The 21379-nt window shown below is 41.7% G+C and overlaps 1 protein-coding gene across 1 annotated transcript in view; it reads left to right on the forward strand.

The window, feature by feature from the left end:
• The window catches only part of SLAMF1 (signaling lymphocytic activation molecule family member 1), a 39299-nt gene extending 20317 nt beyond the window's left edge, over positions 1–18982 (forward strand). The window contains exons 4-7 of the mRNA XM_019987835.2: positions 4331–4429; positions 8991–9064; positions 16622–16714; positions 18300–18982. Coding sequence (XP_019843394.2) covers positions 4331–4429; positions 8991–9064; positions 16622–16714; positions 18300–18350 — 317 coding nt within the window. The 3' untranslated portion in view covers positions 18351–18982. The remainder of the gene's footprint in view (positions 1–4330; positions 4430–8990; positions 9065–16621; positions 16715–18299) is intronic.
• Positions 18983–21379: the final 2397 nt, after the last annotated feature.

Consider the following 21379-nt stretch of genomic DNA (forward strand, 5'->3'; position numbering starts at 1 on the left):
AAAGGGTATATGATAGTCTTCTCCAAACTTCATTCTATGGCTCCTAATTTAATTTAACTTAAATCACTTGTCCATCATGTGCATATTGAGTGCCCCCTGCCCTATACTGTGTCATGTGGAAAGGGAAAGGCATGTGAAGTATAAGGTACAGGGTCTACCTTCAAGGAGTTTACCATCTAGATAGGACTCCTACACCTTACTGGGTTAGAAAAACATGATCATATTAAAGAAACCACTATTAGAATTCCTCTTTGGGAGGGAACAGAGCTTCTTTAGGATAAAGAGCTTCATAAATGCTTTATGAAGAGTGTAAGCTGCTCTTTATGGAGAGCAGAAGATAAGACCTCCCTCCCCCAAAGAATCCAGCTGTAGGTTAAATACTTCTGTGTTATAATGGGGGAAGGTGTTGCTTGTGTAGGTATAGAAAGAGAAAGATAGGGTCTGAGCCTCTCATGTGTTAGAAAGCTTCCCTTTTCACGATGGAATCTGCTCCTTGTGAACTTTCAAATCTGCAGTAGAGGATTCGAACCCATGACAGTCTCTTTGTTTGTTTTTGCTACACCACACAGCATGCAGGATCTGAATTCCCAGACCAGCTACTGAGCTCATGCCCCTTGAAGTGGAAGCATAGAGTCTTAACCACTGGATCACCAGGGAAGTCCCCCAACAAAATTCTTAGTATAGGTTTTTTGGTTTTATTTTTTGTGTGTGTGGAAATGGGTGAAGGCACTGAACCTTGCACTCAGGACAGCTCAGACTAGAGGGCTGCAGGAGAGAAATTAAAGAGATTGTGGGCATCCTGACCCCCACAAGCTGTAGAAGTAGCTTTTTGTTGTCCATATTTATTTAAATTGCCAAAGGCAGTCCGTGACATTTAGTTTCCATATGCATATCATAATTGAATAAGAGCACCAAAAAGGTGAACACCAAGTGTAGAAGCTACACCTGGGAAGCGTGTGGTGAATAAACATCAATTCCACTTGCCTTGGGAGTCCCAGGTGGTACTAATGGTAAAGAACCCGTCTGCCAATGCAGGAGATGCAGGTTTGATCCCTGGGTCAGGAAGATCCCTTGGAATGAGGGCATGGTGACCTACTCCAGTATTCTTACCTGGAGAATATCCATGGGATGGAGAATCTCATGGACAGAGGAGCCTGGTGGGCTACAGTTCTTAGGGCCACAAAGAGTCGGACACAACTCTCTGTTGTGATAAATCGGAAGTGATTTATCATGCACGCACCACATGCTAGATTCTAGGCATTACTCTAAGCACTTTCCATATGTTATTTCATTGGTTCATCAGAACAACTCTGCGAACTGAATATTTTTATGTTTGTTCTGACATTGAGGAAACAGGGACCCCAGAGGGTATGAGGCCTCTGGAGGTCACAGAGCTATCAAGTGGTAGACCCAGAATTTGAGTCCATCTGTCTGGCTCCAGGTGCCCTCCCTGAAGACAGTCTCCACAGCAAAGATAATTTTCAGATGTAGGACATAAATCAAGGGGCTTCAGAGTCCAAAGGAGATGGAAGAATGGGAGCTGGAGTGGAGGGAAGAGTTACACAGAGGAGTTAAGCTTGGCCTGGGGCCAGGGCTAGGCAGGCGATGGGACTGGTGAAGGTGCAGTGGGAGGAAGCAGAGGAGAGACACCTGCAGATGTGGGATGAAGGTTGGTGAGGGGTGAGCTGGGACCTCAGAGAGCTTTTGACTCAGAACATCTGCCAGGCGTCCTACCCTTCTGCTGCTCTCATTGTAAGAGGCCTCACCTCCATAGGCTAAAACAAACTGTGAAGCCTTCAGGTCTCTTCTCACCCGTTTTGGCCATTGCCTTCTTCTGTGACTCTAGGTATGCTTGCCTGGGTCTCTGTTTTCTCAACATCAAACCAGTGAGCTGAGCCCGATAAGCTCTGTAATTCCTTTAAAGTTAAAAAAAAAAAGTCTGTGGTCCTATAACTTACATCCTCCAATAGATTCATATTAATTTGTATCCAAAGATTAAGGGGGAAATTAGGGCTTATGAAATGTCTTTCAGGACTGTGACCAGGTTGCCTTTCCGATGTGGCAGACCTGGCAGAAGTGGGTCATGTATGTCATAGGACAAGAGGATCAGATGGCTTTCATCTTCCTGAGACCCTGAAAAGAAAGAGAGAGCACTTGCTATTATGTCCTCTGGGCCATAATATGCCCCAGTTATTTTTAGTTTATGTGAGTAGGTAGGTGGCTGGGCTGTCACAACACAAGAAACTCTCATTTGGCAGCTGTGACTAATGCACTTATGTCATCTTCTATTTTCTAGTTTTACTTTAATTTATTTAGCTATCTTGCTATTTTCTAGTTTTAGGTACACCACCTTATTGGTTTTATTTTTATATAAAAGAAATTTGAAAGAAATGCTATTTTTTAAATTCACTTATGTAGTTGCAGTGCTTGTCCTGTTGTTTTAGAAGATCTCAAAATACACGAGGGAAGAAAAAGAGTAAATAGTCTTGAAATACTACGTGCTACTATAACCGTTTACTGGGTCCATCCCATGGGTTGAAGAAACCTGGCGGTACTTAGGCTGCGGGCCCTGCTTCTTTATCTTAGGATTTGAAAGGTTTCTCTATGAGTTTTCTGGTGTTGGCAACATAAGCACTAAATAATCAATCTGTCACTGTTCCTCAGATACACACACACACACATACACACACGTGAAGTGGGCTCTCAGCAGCCCTCAGCCATTCAGGCTAGAGCTGTTCATAGGGCAACTCCAGCTTCCGCAGTGACTCTGTACTCACATTTCAGGCTTTATGTAAATTTAGTAGCCTTCTTACAACTCTGCACCCTTGCTTTTTGACTGGGGGTCATGAGACTGCTAAAATTGTTATCTGGCTGAGTTAAAATATGTTAAGTTCTGGGAAGAAACTCTATAATCAAGATGCTTACAAAACCCCAGTTCGGTGGGACTCCCTGGGATGACTTGATGTGTTAAAGACCTAGAAAGAAAAAAATCTTTTCAAATCCTGGAGGCAACTTCTGCTCATCTATCAGGCGCAGTTGGATCTTGGCAGGATGCATTTTATCAGTTTGTTGCAACTTCAGGCTATATCTCTGGCCAACTCTGTAAATGTCTGAATTGTGTCTGTAAGTACCCTGCCCTTCTGTCCTCTACTTATTCCTTTCTTTCAGTTACTTCCCAACAAATCTATCACAGGTTTAACAACAATCAGCCTGATTTCACAATCATCTTTACAAGTTACCCTTACTCATTAATGTAACAGTACCTCCTGATGTCTTTCTATTTAGAATGTGAATGCTATTACTTCACTTAGAAACCTAGTGCTTTGGGTTGTCAGCCACTGTTCATTACCCTGATGTAACTTAACCCCAAGCCCATACATCTCCCTGAGTCTCCAAGAAGTCTGTCTTCAATATTCAGCCATGTTTCTACTCTTAGACCAACCTATAGTTCTCAAGGATCTCTGTGCCCTCTTCCTTATCCACAAAATGGGAGTAATGAGTATCTACCTCATAGGATTGCTTTGAGGATTAAATGCATTAATAGACAATGCACTAAAAAATGCTTGGTCCATTGTAAATGCTCAGTAATTATCTATTATTATCTTTTTGAGCTAAATGTCTTATTTATTAAAATGCTGCTCCTGGTTCAGAAGGATTTGGTAAAGGAGGGAGAGGAGAGAAAACAATGAAAACTGGCTCTCTGATTTTTAACTTAGTGACTGGTGGTCTAGTGCTAATATTAAATGCGGGAATGATTCAGAGGAAAACTACATGCTTTTCTTTCAGTTCAGGTCTAGTTAGTTCAATACAATTATTTGCATGGAAGGACAATAATAGCACTACTGTGTTTATTTTAAAAGTAAAGTAGATCCTCCTTCCTCGTGGTGTCTCATGAGAACTGTGTGGGAGTGTGGGGGCAGCATGTGGAGCCATTGTGTTCTTTTTACCAAAATGGATACAGGACACATTAGAAATTTACAAACAGAGAAACCTAGCAGAGAGATGGACTTAGGAAAAAACAAAGATAAGTTTAGCTTTAGTCATGTGGTAAAATGTCTCAAGTGAAGTGAAAAATAAAACATCTGAGTAGAAGAGTCTTTACAGAAACTAGGTGTATGGAAGTCAAGTATAGCGACGGAAATCAGGATAAGGAAACAGATCTGGAACTCTTCAGTGGGCTAAATTTGATCTCTAAAGCTATGAGAATTAATGTCTCCCTTGAGAAAAAACATAGGCAGAAAACATGAGGCTAGGTCTCCCCACTTCTGCGTGGGATGTTTTTAAACTCACAGCACTTTTGAGTTTGCCCTTTAACTTTTTTTTTTTCCAGAATCAAGACAATGGGGACTATATGCTGGGCTCTTCTTAGGGGGCATCGTTGGCATTATCATGATTCTCCAAGTGGTGATACTACTGTTGAGAAGAAGAGGTAGGTGCCTGACAACAAAGAGATTCTTATCAGACTCCCCGTGGTAAGCAAGGGACCTCTCCCCATGAGCACTTGCTCTCACCACTTTGGCTTTCTGCAGGGAGCAAGCACCTTTGCAAAAACACTAAATAAACATATCCTGAGACTTTGTTTAATTCAGTCTCATTCAACATGTCTTGCTTGATCCACCCCCGCCCCCCCCACCACGCTAGTCTATAGGGATGAAAGGAAAGATGAACCACAGATATCTAACACAGGAGACATTACACAGATAATTTAAATTCAGTATAACTAGCACTGCATCTGAAGTGTGTATAGGATGCTGAAAGGGGCCAGATAAGAGGCTTAAACTAGGAGCAGAATTCAGAGGAGTCTTGGATCTTGTTCAAGGGAAGCTATATCTACTGACTGATAAAAAGAACCTTATAGTAAGTTGCAGTGGGGTAACCAAGGCACAGAGAGGCTAAGTGACTCCTGCAAGGTCACCCAGCTGGTTGGTGAGGGAATCAGAACTGCAAACATGTGTTCCAACTCCCAGAGTATGTTCCTCTGGGAAGGCCCACAGGTCATCAGAACACAGCAGAGGGAACACAGTTTACTACGATTTAGCACATGTTCTGACTCACCTTGGTCAAGCGTGCAATCCATGAGGTCACTTAAAGCCAAACTAAATAGTTATGGAAAGTCACCCAGGGTGGACTGAAACAATTAAGGTCCAATGATTCCCTTGAGGTTTCAATGCCAAGCTAGTATCTCCTGGCCTCCTCGCTGTCCTCTGATTCAATATCTCAAGGCCATGTGCTCTCCTTGGCCACACTACCCACCACCCACCCACGCTAGCAGCAGAAGCTCCTGCTCCACAATCGGGACAGGTCCCCGAGTTGGTCCGCCCACGGGGAAGATGGAACTTGATCTTCACACCACAGATCTGATGGCCAATCTCATTCTCAAGCAGATTAATGTTCTCCACATACAACCTTCTTGGAAAAGCCCTACCTCAGCACTCTGATGTTGGTTTTGCTTATATTAAATAATCTAGGTCATAGCAGGCCACCTACATTGTCTCATTTCCTCCATCTAAGAGGTAGCTGGGGAGGAACTGGGAGGGGGTGGGGCGATTCAGACAGACATCACGATGAAAGCTTATGGGGATGAGGCAGGGTAGCCACTGTTGGCTAAGACGATGAAGCAGCACTGAAATACTAGCAACGAGAAAACTGAGATTAACGTATCTGCATTAACCCTGCTGGCGAAGGCTCTGGGATCCTAACCCACACTCTTTCCTCCGCTACATGCTGCTATCACGTGGTTGCCTCTGAAGGGACTAGTACTCCCCACCCCGCAATAATTCTCTATCAGTTTTCCCAACACACATACCCATCCTTGTTTCTGATCACTGTGTGTTCTTTGTAAGCCAGGAACACGCAAAAATCTTGCTTTAAATCTGTGGTTAAAACCTATGCTCAATTATCGTAACCCCATAAGACTTTGTTCAAGAGATTTTATTGGCAACTTCTACCAGCGTCATTTCCAGAATGCAGTCCATGTGAAGCTTTTCAAATGGACTCTCTGGAAATTCCGGGCTCGGGAGGTACATTGGGTAAGAACAGAGATTTTAGCCTTCAAATGCAAACTTTGCCACTTATGAGTTCTGTGATCAAACAGATAATCTAACTTCTCCTCTGCAAAATGGGGATAATAATACATACTTCATGGCGTTTTTGTGGGGATTCAAGAGTCAATACCAGAAAGCACTGATAAGTGATGGATGATGGATAAATAGATGCATCGATACATAACATACACAAATAAACAGTGTTTAACGCAGGCTGCTGCTGCTGCTAAGTCGCTTCAGTCGTGTCCAACTCTGTGCGACCCCAAAGACTGCAGCCCACCAGGCTCCGCTGTCCCTGGGATTCTCCAGGCATTACTATTTAAATCCTGTTGCCAGCAGAGGGCAGCACTGGAAGGCTCTGGGACGGGCACAGAGAGCGGATTTAAAGTATCAATACTTGAGGTTAGGGTAGCATGAGACAACTTAACGCCAGTCCAGGTTCGATGCACGATACTGGATGCTTGGGGCTGGTGCACTGGGACGACCCAGAGGGATGGTATGGGGAGGGAGGAGGGAGGAGGGTTCAGGATGGGGAACACAAGTATACCTGTGGTGGATTCATTTCGATGTTTGGCAAAACCAATACAATATTGTAAAGTTTAAAAATAAAATGAAATTAAAAAAAGAAAAAGAATAGTAGACAGTCCACTGCTTTATTTTACAGTGATGGTAGAAGAGATCCATTGAGATGACATGCGTTATCTAATGCCACACAACCACTGAGGACTAGAAGGTAGATGCCCCAATTCTAAGGCCAAGAACTTTTTCATTAGATCTTAAGGTCTCAGTGACTAGAGTTGAGCTGGCTCATGAAAACTTGTCCCTGCATTGAGGAAAAAATGCATGAGACTGAATTATCTTGATCCAGCAGTCTTTTTGAGAAGCAACATACAGCCTTTTGCATCCTCTGACCGTTTAAGACTGTCCCCTCTATTGTAATTTTCAGCTTGAGCTGACCTGAAAGACTGCAAGTCCTTAAGGGCCAGAATTTATTCTGTACCGTCTCTGCTCCCCTACAACACCAAGGATAGTGCTGAGTGAGGGTTATAACTGTGCAGACACTCCAGATTTGAACTGAAAGGATGTATTTCACAGAACTAACTTGCAATCCTTCTGTTATCTCCTCTGATCACTCCAACCTCTATTCTCCATTCCCGTATCCAAATATATGCACACTCCTCAGCCAATTATCCACTCAGACCAAAAAAGAGAAGTTGCAACCACCAGGAAGGTAAGCACTCCATGCCCACACCCACACAGGAAAACCATATTTTGGTTTCTTTGAATTCTCTGAGCTTCTCCTGGGGCTGCCCATCATTTCCTCCCCAAGGGTCACACCCTCAAGCAGCACGTTCCACCACCTTTATCGCGAACATACACACAAGGCCTTTTCCTTCCAAATAAAAATATACCTCTCCTAAGTGCTATTTCCTCAGAGACATGTCTAGTTTTTTAAGAGAATAAATTAACTGGTGTTAAAATAAGTCTACCCTGAAGACTGTGATTTCCTCTGTGTTAAGCCCCATTGCTTTTGCTTGGACTTTGCAATAGTCCCCAAAACAGGCATCCTTGCTTCTGTTTTTTCCCTCCATCATTCTCACTGCTACATGATGCATGCAAGGAATACCATGAAACATCAGAAAGAATGAGATTGATCTACTGCCTTAGCAAGGAAAATGTCCTCAATATATGGTAAGGGAGAAGGTCGTGTTACAGAGAAGTGTGTATGGAATGACCATATTTGCATTAAAAAAGTCTATACAAGTGTCCAGAACCACACTGGTGGTCACCAGCCACATGTGGCTATTTAAATTTAAATTAATTAGAATTAAATGCAATTGTTTTAAAAAAAAATTTGAAGTATAGTTGATTTATAATGTTGTGTTAATTTCTGCTGCACAGCACAGTGATTAAATTATGCATTTATGTATATTCTTTTTAATAGTACTGAAAGCAATTTAAAATTGAACTGAGTTGAACTGAAGGTTCAATTCCTCAGTTGCATTAGCCTCAGCTCAAGTGCTCAGTAGTCACGTGAGACTTGCGGCTACTTAAATTGCTGACAGGGAATATTTCCATCATCAAAGATGAAGTTCTATTGTACAGAGTTCATCTGGAAGAGATACATCAAACTGTTGAAAACTATTACTTCTGAGAATGAAATCATACTGGTTACTGAGTGAAGGAGGAAGGAGGAAGGAGGAAGTACTTTTTGCTCTCTACTATTTAAGTTTTTGTAGCAATGAATTATTTCTATAGATTTAAAAAGAAAAAAGTTTAAAACTATTTAAAAATTTAAATGTTCTGCAGCATATTAATTTTCAGAGACCCTGGACTTTGAGGGGGGGGAAAAAAAAGATGGTAGGCATTAGAATGACATGGCGGCTTTATTCCAAATAGTCCCTGGCCGATCATCCCTCTTACACCCCTCCCACTACACATCTACCTGTTCCCCAGAAACTAGGAGTTGAGAAAGCTGTGAATGAACCTCTATGAACTGAAGAATACAAAAGAGGTATAAATAACTTTCCATACCCTTAAAAAACTTGAAATTCTAATAGGAGACTAGATATGCACATCAAACAATAGAGAGATCAAATTAATCAAATGGCATATCAATTACACTTAACAATTACATGTAACACTATGTGCCAGGCACCGTCCTATACACTTTACAGGTAATATGTCATGTAATCATCACAACAGCCCTGAGAGGCAGGTATTTCCATTTCATTTTACAGATAAGGACATTAGGCCCAGAGAGATCAAGTGACTAACCTAATGCCATAGGACAAATGTGCACGGGATTTGGGACTCGATGCTTTTCTCTATGGTACTCCTGGGGTAGGTGGTATGCATCAAGGTGCAAAGACCAGAGAAGTCTGAGCAGAGTTCATGCTGGAAACCAGAGAGAGAGACATAACAATTATGGTTTCTTTTCCCCAGGTAAAACAGACAATTACCAGCCAACAACGGAAGCAAAAAGCCTTACTATCTATGCCCAAGTCCAGATATCAGGTGTAAGTTCTATACTTTCTTTGTCTGGGGTGGACCTGTCATGTTTCCCATGGACTCCCTGGCCAGTCAGTTCACTTTGCATGCCTGACATTTGTTGTTGTACATGAGTTATGAGGCAGAAGAAATTTGGAAAGCAGAAGGCAAGAACAAGAGCTCTCTAAAAGGGCATTAAACTTCAGTGTCAGATGGGATGATTTATTATTTGAAATGTGGGAAACACTGGGTACTTTTCTAGCCATCTGTTTCTTCATAGGAAAAAAATGAGGACACTAGAAACATGTAATGTATGGCTCCTTCCCTCTCTGGCATTTTAGGAGTTTACAGTTCCATGTTATCAAACTCTTTCCTTCTCTAAGGAAAAGGATGCAGCTTAAAGAGAGAGGGAATGGTTGAGAAAGGCTATTGTGTGCCATGTTGGTTTGATCCAAGTTTAAGAGTTTGCAAACATCAAAGAGATAAAGAAGGAGGATCTTGAGGATTCTGCCTAGAGAGTGGTTGGTGAGATGGAAGAGGGTATGTAGGCAGGAGATGAAAGCAGAACTGTGATGGAGTGATGGTTGGATTGAAATGGAAGAGCTGGATTTTAAAAAAGAGTCAAGATAAAGTTGAGGAGCAGATATGTTAGAAGTAAGAGGGTGGCTAAAGGATAATGGTTAAATATGAAGATAGTACATCTCTGGGAGTTGGTGAGGGACAGGGAAGCCTCACGTGATGCAGGGCATGGGGTTGCAAAAAGAAGGACACAACTGAGTGGCTGAACTGAACTGATGAAGATATTATAGTTTTTCAGAACTGAAAGCAATTCTAAGTGATGTATAGGCCAGAATCTGACCTTTAGGCTATAGGGGAAGGCAAATTCTTGAGTAAAAGATGTGAAGGTAAATACAGTTTTGATTAACACCTTGGGAAATTGCATCAGATGACAGTAAATGCATTTCTGTAAGCCAGAGATTAACTCTTGGACAAAAATCTTCTTTCTGCTGTCCCCTAGAGGCCTGGAGGATTTGTTTCACAGGCCATGACTACCATTGAGAACCAAACTCCATTTAAATATATGAGTCCCAAGAGAACCTCTTTTGCATTTATACTTTTAGGTAATCAGGTTCAAGTTTACCACAGTGCCTTCCCTATCTATTCGATCCCATGTTGTTAGCATCTCTTTTTACTCCCTGGTGGCTCAGATGGTAAAGAATCTGCCTGCAATGCAGGAGACCTGGGTTCAATCCCCGGGTTCAGAAGATCTCTGGGAGGGGGAAATGTCAACCCACTCCAGCATTCTTGCCTGGAGAATTTCATGGACAGATGAGCCTGGCAGGTTACAGTCCATGGGGTCGCAAAGAGTCAGACACAACTGAGTGATTAACAGCATAACATGCATACTAGACAGTGCACAATCTGTAAATGTCACCTCAATGAGGTATCCTATCTTCATATCCAATAAAGCCTTCTCATCTTGTTTTCCTTCAAGAGTTTTGACTATCCTTGTCCCTTTCTACTTTCATATGTATTTTAGAATCAGCTTCTCAAGCATCACAAAAAGAGGAAAAGTCCTATTAGGATTGCACTGAATCGGCACATCTATTATATTTGAGGAGAAATTATATCTCTCAGTGTTGAGTCTTTTAGGACCATAAAACTAACCCCTAGATCAAGGAACAGAACATCATCCGGACCCCTAGAAGACCCTCTTGTATGTCTCCTAATCACTCTCTTCTCTCTCCTCCTCAAAGATTCCTTATCCTTACTTCCTAGAAATAAAGTTTACTCTTTTTTTTGACTTTATAAAAATGGAATCCTACAGTATTTTTCCTCCTATGTCTGGTTGCTTTTGCTTAATATTACCTTAATAAGATGCATCCATGTCTTTGAGCTTAGATACAATGCATTCATAGTCATTGCTTTATGATATATCGATATATGCATATACTAGAGTTTATTTTTCCAATGAACTATTGATGGACATTTACTTTATTTCTAGTCTGAGGGATTATGAAAACTACAGCTATTCGTATTCGTATGTGTGCTTCTTGGTAGATATGTGTACATATTTTGGGGGGGATGTGTCTAGACGTAGAATTGCTAAGTCATACAGTATACATGTCTTCAAATTGACTAGACAAGGCCAAGCTGTATTTCAAAATATGCATATCAATTTACTTTTTTGCACCTGTATACCAGAGTTTCAGCTGTTATACATTCTAATCAAAACTTGATGGCGGTGTTGTTCAGTCACTAAGCTGTGTCTGACACTTTGCAATACCATGGACTATAGCATGCCAGGCTTCCTTGTCCTTTGCTATATCCTGGTGTTTGTTGAAATTCATGTCCACTGAGTCAGTGATGCTATCTAACCATCTTATCCTCTGCACCCCCTTCTCCTTTTGCCTTCAGTTTTTCCCAGCATCAGGGTCTTTTCCAATGAGTTGGCTCTTTGCATTAGTTGGCCAAAGTATTGGAGCTTCAGCTTCAGCATCAGTCCTTCCAATGAATATTCAGGATTGATTTCCTTTAGGATTGACTGGTTTGATTCTTTGCAGCCCAAGAAACTCTCAAGAGTCTTCTCTGGCACCACAATTTAAAAGCATGAATTCTTTAGTGCTCAGCCTTCTTTATAGTCCAACTCTCTCATCCATACATGGAAAAACCATAGCTTTGACTATATGGACCTTTGTTGGCAAAGTGATGTCTCTGCTTTTTAATACATTGTCTAGGTTTGTCATAGCTTTCCTTCCACGGAGCGAGTGTCTTTTAATTTCATGGCTGCAGTCACCATCTGCAGTGATTTTGGAGCCTAAGAAAATAAAATCTGTCACTGTTTCCACTTTTCCCTACTATTTGCCATGAAGTGATGGGCCTGGATGCCATGATCTTAGCTTTTTGAATGTTGAGTTTTAAGCCAGCTTTTTTCACTCTTCTCTTTCACCTTCATCAAGAGGCTCTTTAGTTCCTCTTCTCTTTCTGCCATTAGAGTGTTGCTATCTGCATATCTGAGGTTGTTCATATTTCTCCTAGCAATCTTGATTCCAGCTTGTGATTCATCTAGCTCAGCATTTCTCATGATGTACTCTGCATATAAGTTAAATAAGTAGGGTGACAATATATAGCTTTGATGTACTCCTTTCCCAATTTGGAGCCAGTCCATTGTTCCATGTCCAGTTCTAACTGTTGCTTCTTGATCTGCATACAGGTTTCTCAGCAGACAGATAAGGTAGTCTGGTATTCCCATCTCTTTAAGAATTTTCCACAGTTTGTTGTGATTCACATTGTCAAAGGCTCTAACATCATCAGTGAAGCAGAAGTAGATGCTTTTCTGGAATCCCCTTGCTTTCTCTAGTGTTGGCAATTTGATCTCTAGTTCTTCTGCCTTTCTAAACCCAGCTTGTACATCTGGACATTCTCTAGCAGGTTTCACCTTGCTAGCATATGAAATGAGTGCAACTGTGTGGTAATTTGAACATTCTTTGGCATTGCCTTTCTTTGGGATTGGAATGAAAACTGACCTTTTCCAGTTCTGTGACCACTGCTGAGTTTTCCAAATTTGCTGATGTATTGAGTGCAGCAGTTTAACAGCATCACTTTTTAGGATTTGAAAGAGCTCACCTGGAATTCCATCACCTCCACTAACTCTGTTCATAGTAGTGTTTCCTAAGGCCCACTTGACTTCACACTCCAGGATGCCTGGCTCTGGGTGAGTGACCACACCATCATAATTATCCAAGTCATTAAGACTTCTTTTGTATAATTCTGTGTATTCTTGCCACCTCTTCTTAGTCTCTGTTAAGTCCTTGGCATTTCTGCCCTCTCTTGTGCCCATCCTTTCATGAAATGTTTCCTTGATATCTCCAGTTTCCTTAAAGAGACTTCTAGTCTTTCCCATTCTATTGCTTTCCTCTATTTCTTTGCATTGTTCACTTAAGAAGTCTTTCTTATTTATTAGCCTTTTAAATTTTAGTCATTCTGCTGGATACCTTTTTATAGTTTTATTTTGCATTCCACTAATTATTAAGCAATTGAACAATTTTTCATATTGTTTATTGCCATATTAATATCCTCTTTCTTAAAGTGGCTGTTAAATCCCTTACCCATTTTTCCTTTGAGTCTCAGTCTATTCGGGGTGGGATTATCATAAGATACTTAAATATTTTTGGCTTTTTGGCAGTTGTATGTTAGCAGATACCTTCACCCATCTTATGGTTTGCCTCTGAAATTTCTCAGATACATTTTGATAAAGGAATATTCTCAATTTTTCCATAGAACAATTTAGTAATCTCTTCCTTTGTAGATAAAACTTTTTGTATTCTGGTTAAGAAATTTTGAAGATATTCCAGTTAAGAATATTAGAAGATATTCTTCTACAGTCTTCTACAAACAGTGTGGTTTATCTTTTAAAGTTATGTCTGTTATGTATCTGAAAATGATTTTCTGAGTATGGTATGAGATGGGTTGTTTTATATTTTTCCATATGTATATCTTATTGACTATATTTAAAAGACTGTTCTTGACCCACTGCAGTGCCACATCATTATAAATCAAGGGTCCGTATATGTGTGGATCTATTTTGAAGTTCTCTATTCTGCTCCACTGTTCTAGTTATTTACACTTGTACCAGTACCATACTGTCTTTACAAACCTGTGCTTACAGATTCATTATAAATCTGTGGTTCACATGGTAAAGAACCTACCTGCAATGCAGGAGAGCCAGGTTCCATCCCTGGGTCAAGAAGATCCCCTGGAGAAGGGAATGGCAACCCACTCCAGTATTCTTGCCCAGAGAATCCTATGGACAGAAGAGCCTGGCGAGCTACAGTTTGTGAGGTTGCAGAGTCAGACACGACTGAGTGACTAACACTTTCTTTCTTTTCACTTGTTCTCCTTCAAGTTCTTGGCCATTTTTCAGTTCAGTTCAGTTCAGTCGGTCAGTCGTGTCCGACTCTTTGCGACCCCATGAATCGCAGCACGCCAGGCCTCCCTGTCCATCACCATCTCCCGAAGTTCACTCAAACTCATGTTAGTCCTTTGAATTTTCATCTATATATTTTAGATTCAATTTTCAAGACCCTTAAAATTTTGCTGGAATTTTAATTAGAACTGCAGTGATCGACTTGAGAAGATCATGTATGTTTTAATACTGAATTTTAAATTCACAAAATGTTATGTCCTTTCCTTTATTTAGATCTTCTTTAATTTCACCCAGTTACTGCTTGAATTATCTTCTACAACATTACTTCCAAAGTGCTGGCTAGCTCATTTTTACTAAAACAATCTTTTACTAAAAGCATTACCTGGGACCTAATTAGAAATGCAGAAAGTTCCCACCTCAGATCTTCTGAAATAGAACCAAACTTCTAACAAGATCCTTAGGAAATTCTTATGCACATTAAAGTGTGAGAATTCCTGCCGTACCCCAACCACTTCCAGTAGTGGGTAATTCACTGCCTCTCTCCAGTACTCTTGCCTGGAAAATCACATGGATGGAGGAGCCTGGAGGGCTACAGTCCATGGGGTCGCTAAGAGTCGGACACGACTAAGTGACTTCACTTTCACGTTTCACTTTCATGCATTGGAGAAGGAAATGGCAACCCACTCCAGTGTTCTTGCCTTGAGAATCCCAGGGATGGGGGAGCCTAGTGGGCTCTCGTCTATGGGGTTGCACAGAGTTGGACACGACTGAAGTGACTTAGCCGCAGCAGCAAGACAATTCATCCCACATTTGAGCACCTCTTACTTCCCTGGTGGCTCAGATGGTAGAATCTGCCTGCAATGCAAGAGACCTGGGTTCAATCCCTGGGTCAGGAAGCTCCTCTGGAGAAGGGAATGGAAACCCACTCCAGTACTCTTGCCTGGAGAATATCATGGACAGAGAAGCTTGGAGGGCTACAGTGCACGGGGTTGCAGAGAGTCGGACATAACTGAAGGACAAACATTTTCTTTCTTTTCTTTTGCTATTAGAAAGATCTTCATTATACTGAACCAAAATCTTACCCTAAAGCTTCCAACCTTGGTTTAAAGCTAAAGTATTTTATAGAACAAATGTAATTCCTCTTCTACGTGGCAATTCATCAGACATATGAAAAGAAAGATCATGTCACACCTTGAATCTTCTTTCCTCTAGTAAACTTTTCCAATTTCTTATCTCTTCTATCAGATGACAAGATTCCAAGTGTTCTCCCATTAAAACCCATGGGCTTCATCGTTAAGTCTTTCTCTATGTTCAGGAAAGGGAGAGTATAATATTATTCTACATCAGGGCCGCTATGTATGTTGAAAGGATGACTTTCTAGGCATCAGATATGTCATCTCCATCTTAGAGAGATGTGGTCTCAGTTGACACCTACACTGATTTTGTCCTGGTATCATGGATTTTAATTCATTCTTAGTAACATTAACAAACATCGACTGAAGGTTCTTGTGGGCCCAGCACTGCTTTGTAGGGAATGCAAAAAAAAAAAAAAATATATATATATATATATATATATAGGCTATTTGTCAAGGAAATGATGGTTTGTTTGGAGAAGCAATGTATAAATATATCAGAGTGTCTTGTATACAGTGCCATAATGTGAGAATTAGACTTTAAGTACCTAAGGAATTTAAGTAAAGGAGAGGTCATTATAAGTTGGGGTAACCAAAGAAGAATAGCATGATGGAAAGTACATGTGCTTTACGTTAAAATCCTGGCTTTGATACTTCTTGTATGTGCCATAAAGAAAGCACTAAATCTTTCTGGACTTTAGCATCTTCATCTATGAAATGTGAGTAACAATAGTATTTAACATATAGAGTGGTTGTGAGACAAATGGGAAGATATATGTGAAGAACTTTGTACACTTAAAACACTTGCATATGTATGGTTATTATTAACTTCGATATTTAGATAGGAAAGAGAACTGATGAGAAGCCATGATAGTGAGGAATAGCAGGACCTCTGCATGTTGTGAGTGATGTGTGTGTGTGTGTGTGTGTGTGTGTGTGTGTGTGTGTGTTATGTGTGTGTCACTCAGTCGTGTCCGACTCTTTGCAACCACATGGACTATAGCCCACCAGGCTCCTCTGTTCATGGGATTTCCCAGGCAAGAATACTGGAGTGTGTTGCCATTCCCTTCTCCAGGGGATCTTCCCAACCCAGGGGTCAAACTTGGGTCTCTTACATTGGGGGCAGATTCTTTACAGTCTGAGTGTCAGAGAAGCCCTATGTAGGTGATATGAGTGAGACTAAAATACTATGTAAGTCTCATTCTCATCAACTATCCATGTAAGAGCCACACCAATTTCAGTTCACTATGAGGAAGACTTTTAACACAGCTAGGAAGTGGTAATGGTAAGTCAGGCTGCCTCACAAGGCTGTAAGCTCTAAGATGTCACTCGAGGAGTCTTAAGCAAAGCCCAGGGAGTTGAGTTCCAGGGGATCTGGGGGAAAACTTTCACCTGAAAAGGACCAAATGACTCCAAAGAACTTTTCAGCTCCTAACGTCTTGACTCTGCGCTTCTCCATGAGGAGAATTAGATGGGAAATAACTTGCTGCTCAACTAATGGCTTATTTACTTTGTTTCCCTTGTAGTCTGTTCAGAAGAAACCTGACCCCCTGCCAGCACAGGACCCCTGCACCACCATTTACGTCGTTGCCACAGAGCCTGTCCCAGAGCCCATCCAGGTGAGGTGTCACTCTGTGCTTCCTCTCTGTAGAGAGGGAATCGGTGGAGGCCGGGAAAGGGTGGAACCTGTGTGGAGCTGAAATGGAGAACGCAGGTCCTGGCAAGCAGGCAGCAAGGAGCATCTGCAGCCTCGATTGCAGGGCTTCTGGGAAAACCCTCATGGCTTCTCACCTGCTCGCTTTCTCTTCACTGGTGTTTCTCTGAGAGCTGTCTAAGGACCACAGCAGAATCAGCTGGGATATTTCTTAAAAATAAAGATTCTGGGAACTTCTCTCTAAGATCTGCTCAATCAGAATGTCTATAACAGGTCACCAGGCATCTGCACATTAAAAAACACCTTCCAAGTGATCCTGATGCATGCTTAAGTTCAGGAATTGCATCTTGAGTCCAGGACTTCTCAAGTCCAGCTGCATATAGCCAGGGGAGCTTTGTAAAAATATCCATGCCTAGTTTCCATTCAGCCCTATTTATCAGAATATTTAGGAGTAGAGCTCTGCAAACGTGTAAAGAATATGTCGCCTAGCCCACCTGTTTTATCCCATTGCAAGATCAGAATGGAGTAAGTTTACTTGAAAAAAAATCTTCCTTTTACTAAATGAACAGAAGTAAATTCTGTGCTGAAGTCTTGGCTCCAGTTGGGCTTTATAAAATAAAGCATTTTAGGAGATAATGGAGGATCAAAAGACCACAGAAATACCTACTTTTACCTATTTTCCTCAAGCCTACTGTACACATACCCAGCAATGCCTGGAAGGATGCCTTGTCTTCATTTTGAGGTTTAGTTACAGAACACTCCTATCCAAAGGGAAGTAAAAACATAAATCTGACTTTAAAAGGTTTAAAAAATCATGTAGATTTTTAATGATGCTTTCTTGGGGAAGAAACACAGCACTTGGCATATATTCACATTTTGCAGCAAAACCACCTGAATTCCCCCACTCTTGTCTCTTTGTGTCTCTGACTCTTGAATCTCCTCTCCTTATGAGAATTCTCTTCTCAGTCTTCATCTCCTCCCCATCCCTCTCCCACCTGAACTGCTTCTTCCTTGTCCCTTTAGGTCTCACTGATCTTCCCTTTTTTTAAACTTGGTAATTTAGAACTTTCTTGGCTGCTCTAAATTGAGTGCTTGTCCTCAGATGACTGGGTCAGTTGTCCTAGTCTCCCTGATGGCTTGCATATGCTTGAAGGAGACTGTAGCCCATCTGTGGGCAGGCAGACAGTCTGCGGACCTGAGTGCTGCCTCTAGCTCTACAGTTTCAGAGGTCTTGTGGTTAGCACTTTGCCTTCCAATGCAGGGGATGTGGATTTGATCCCTGGTTGGGGAGCTAAGATCCCACATGCCTCATGGCCCCAAAACCAAAACATATAACAGAAGCAATATTGTAACAAACTCAACAGAGACTTTAAAAATGATTCACAGCAAAACAATCTTGACAAACCCAGCTGTGACAGACGCTGAGCAAGTTGCAATGCTTCCTGATTCTTGAGAACCTTTCCTTTTCCTAAGCATCACACTTTCCATTTATAGCCTGTAAACCTAGTGCTGGTCCCTCCCCTCACAGACTTGTTCTGTTTTTCCCCCAGGAATCAGGTTCCTTCACGGTCTATGCCAGTGTGACGCTTCCAGAGAGCTGACATCACAGACTTAGTGAAAGGACTTTCCGAAGGAATATAGAAGAGCCAAAATAAACACTGAACTTGGTCCCGGATCCCAAGCATTTCGTGACATCTGCACATCTGCATTCTTCTCGGTTCGGCTCCCTGGTGACGTTGCTTCCACATATACCTGTGAAATGGATACGGAAGTGAGGCTTCCCAAGCACTTAGCCTGCTCTGCACATGGCCCAGGCTCAGAGCAGAGAGCTAGTTGATACAGCTTTACATCTCCGGAGTGTAGCCGATGAAATGGATAATGCTGGTCCAGTGAGTCTGGACCTTCAGGCAACCATCAAGTCTTGCCGCAACTTGATGATGAAAGCTAAAGGCAGAAAGCCAGCACAGGACATCTAGGACCTATCTCAGACAGCTGACCATGGAGTCTGGAACCGCTTACACCTTGGCTGCCTGTACGCAGTCTGGGAGCTGCTCCCGATCACCAAGTAGACTTGATCAAGGCTCTGTGCCTCAGTTTCTCTCTCTGAATAGACAGTGAAGGACGAACTCCTCATTGTATGTAAAACACTCTGACATTATTCTATCAAAGAAGCTAATAAAGTATTTTATTTGTAAAACCTGGAAGCTAAAGAGTCAATAAACTGAAAACATGATTTTGAGGTCTCTGAGCTCTGAATAACGGAATGAAAAAAACCTAAGATTCTTAAGAGTACTGTTCTGTGGAAATGGCAGTCAGATTTAAAGAAAATTGGCCAGTGTTTGTTATTACAAAGGAACTTGACTTTCACTTCCCAAAATGATTTTTAAATCCTAGTTCTCTATTTACTCCATTGAGCAACGAACCTGGAGCCTCAACTAAGACTGCAAACTGATTGTGAGACCATTTTACATCCATGGCCTCATGTCTTCAGGGTCTCTATCAAACATGTCTTAATCTTTGCATAACTCTCCTCACCACTAAATCTATCCTGAAGTAGAAAATTAACATATTTTGGCCCAACAGTTTCAACTAATTGAATACTTCATAGTTTAAATTATAGGCTGCAGACAGAAAGAGCCTCTTCCAGTGAAGTCCTATTTCCCGTCTATTCTCTGCTTTCAGACAGGCCTTCTTGAATTTCAGCACTTCTTCTTTCTGATAGGGTCTTGTATGACCTCAGCAAACACTTAAGGAAACTGCCAACAGTCTTACAACCATATAACAAGAGTCACTAACTTCCCAGCTCAAAACTCTGAGGTCCTCATAGCCTTATACTTTACCCTCTCTAGTCAATCAATTCACATTTTAGTTCTGTTGTTCAGTGCATCTCATTTCTTAGAACCAATTCCAGGTGTATTCCAATTTGTGATGAACAGAAACGGACACTGAATTGTTTATGTAGAAAAGGAATCTCCTAAAAAGATGCTGGTTAGTCCCAATAACTACTGGGAGGTTCTGTAAGATGATGGTTTGAAAATGAGCAAGAAGAGGGGAAACTTTGGCTGCGGCTAGGAGTACAGCCCAGGGACGACAACACTGGCTACCAGTTGTATTCCTGTTGTCCTCCCAGCACTAGACTCAGACTCCACCACTCCCTCCCTGCCTCAGCTAGACCTGGACCCCAAATTGCTGTTGTACCTTCTGTACCAAAGTGACTTCTCCAGGGTCCATTCTTCATCTTTTCTTCTCTAGTTTCTAAATCAGAAGCTAAGATCAAGCGACCAATCCCAGGTCATACGTCCATGTTCTACTTCCAAGGGAGGTTGGGAATTGAACTTCTGGCATTTTCCACTTTCATAGTGGTGGCTGGGTCTTCCACAAACACAACGACTGGGATTCCATGCTGGGCATGCACACACGCACGCACGCACACAGACAGACAGACACACACACACTTCCCACTATACCACTTTTGTGTAGTCTTAAGCTCATCAGTTGCCTATACTCAAAAAACCAGGATTTGCAAACCCCAGGGCGATGAGCAATCACTTGTTTACTATAACTCAGACTTTTTAGCAGCTCAGTTCCCAGCAGTTGGGTTTTTCCTGTGGCTGAATTCTACCGGATGGAAGGGCAGAAACAAAGGAGGGAAAGAAAAGGCTATCCCTTCAAAATTCCCTTACCAAGGCTCGTGAACTCACTGGGAGAATGGCTGCATCTTGGAATCTTTTTGGCTACCCTTGAAATAACATTCAGTGTACGTTTTACATCACCAGGTCCCAGATTCAAGTCGAAAATCAGAGAACCCTTCAGATCACCCTTTTACTGCTTCCCAGTTTTCCCCTAAGACATTGTGGGTGAGCTGGAGCTTTCTTTTTCCTCAGTCTTAAAAAAAAAAAAAAAAATTAAACTGATATTTTAGAATCTGGTTTCCCCAAGTTTCTCTGCTGTTTTCTTTTGACTGAGCATATCTGAATTCTGGAGAACTCAGGAGGAACAGACCCATTCTCAGTTTTAAGGGGCTGGGGTTCTGAAATAAACTGGGCGTAACCTTAAGCTTCCTTAGGTCACTTACTCTAGTCACACAACCAGGATCTGATTGATAAAGAGTCCGTATGCTGACTGTGAAACCGCTGACTGTGAAACCATTGACTACAGTAAGTTACTTCTCTTCCTCGAGATTTTGTTTCTACCTCCTGGAAAGAGTAAAATACAGACAGCCCACCCAAGAAATTGTACTTTTGTCTTTGTTACCCAGAGAATACGTGATATAGCAGTGTGGCAAAACAGGTTTCGTGACCTTGTGTCTCTATAGCTAGTCGTAAAGCCCTGAAGGTGGCTGATTTGATTTGATGAACTGCGAGGTTGTCCTTTTCCTAGGGGAAAGGTCAGGAGTCACACTCCACACCGAGAAGCAACAATTTTTAAAGGATTAATTTTTGTCACTGCCAAAGTTATTGCCTTCCCTGAATTTCTTCAGCTTCCCCCTGTGGAGCAAATCTAGACTGTGTTTCTCAACTGCAGCAGCAGTATTGATATTTTGGTCCAGATAACTGCTTGACATGGTGGGCTGTTCTATATATCATATGATGTTTAGCAGCATCCCTGGCCTCTGCCCATTAGATGCCAG

The sequence above is a fragment of the Bos indicus genome, chromosome 3, assembly GCF_029378745.1.
Source record: "Bos indicus isolate NIAB-ARS_2022 breed Sahiwal x Tharparkar chromosome 3, NIAB-ARS_B.indTharparkar_mat_pri_1.0, whole genome shotgun sequence".
NCBI classification, from domain to species: domain Eukaryota; kingdom Metazoa; phylum Chordata; class Mammalia; order Artiodactyla; family Bovidae; genus Bos; species Bos indicus.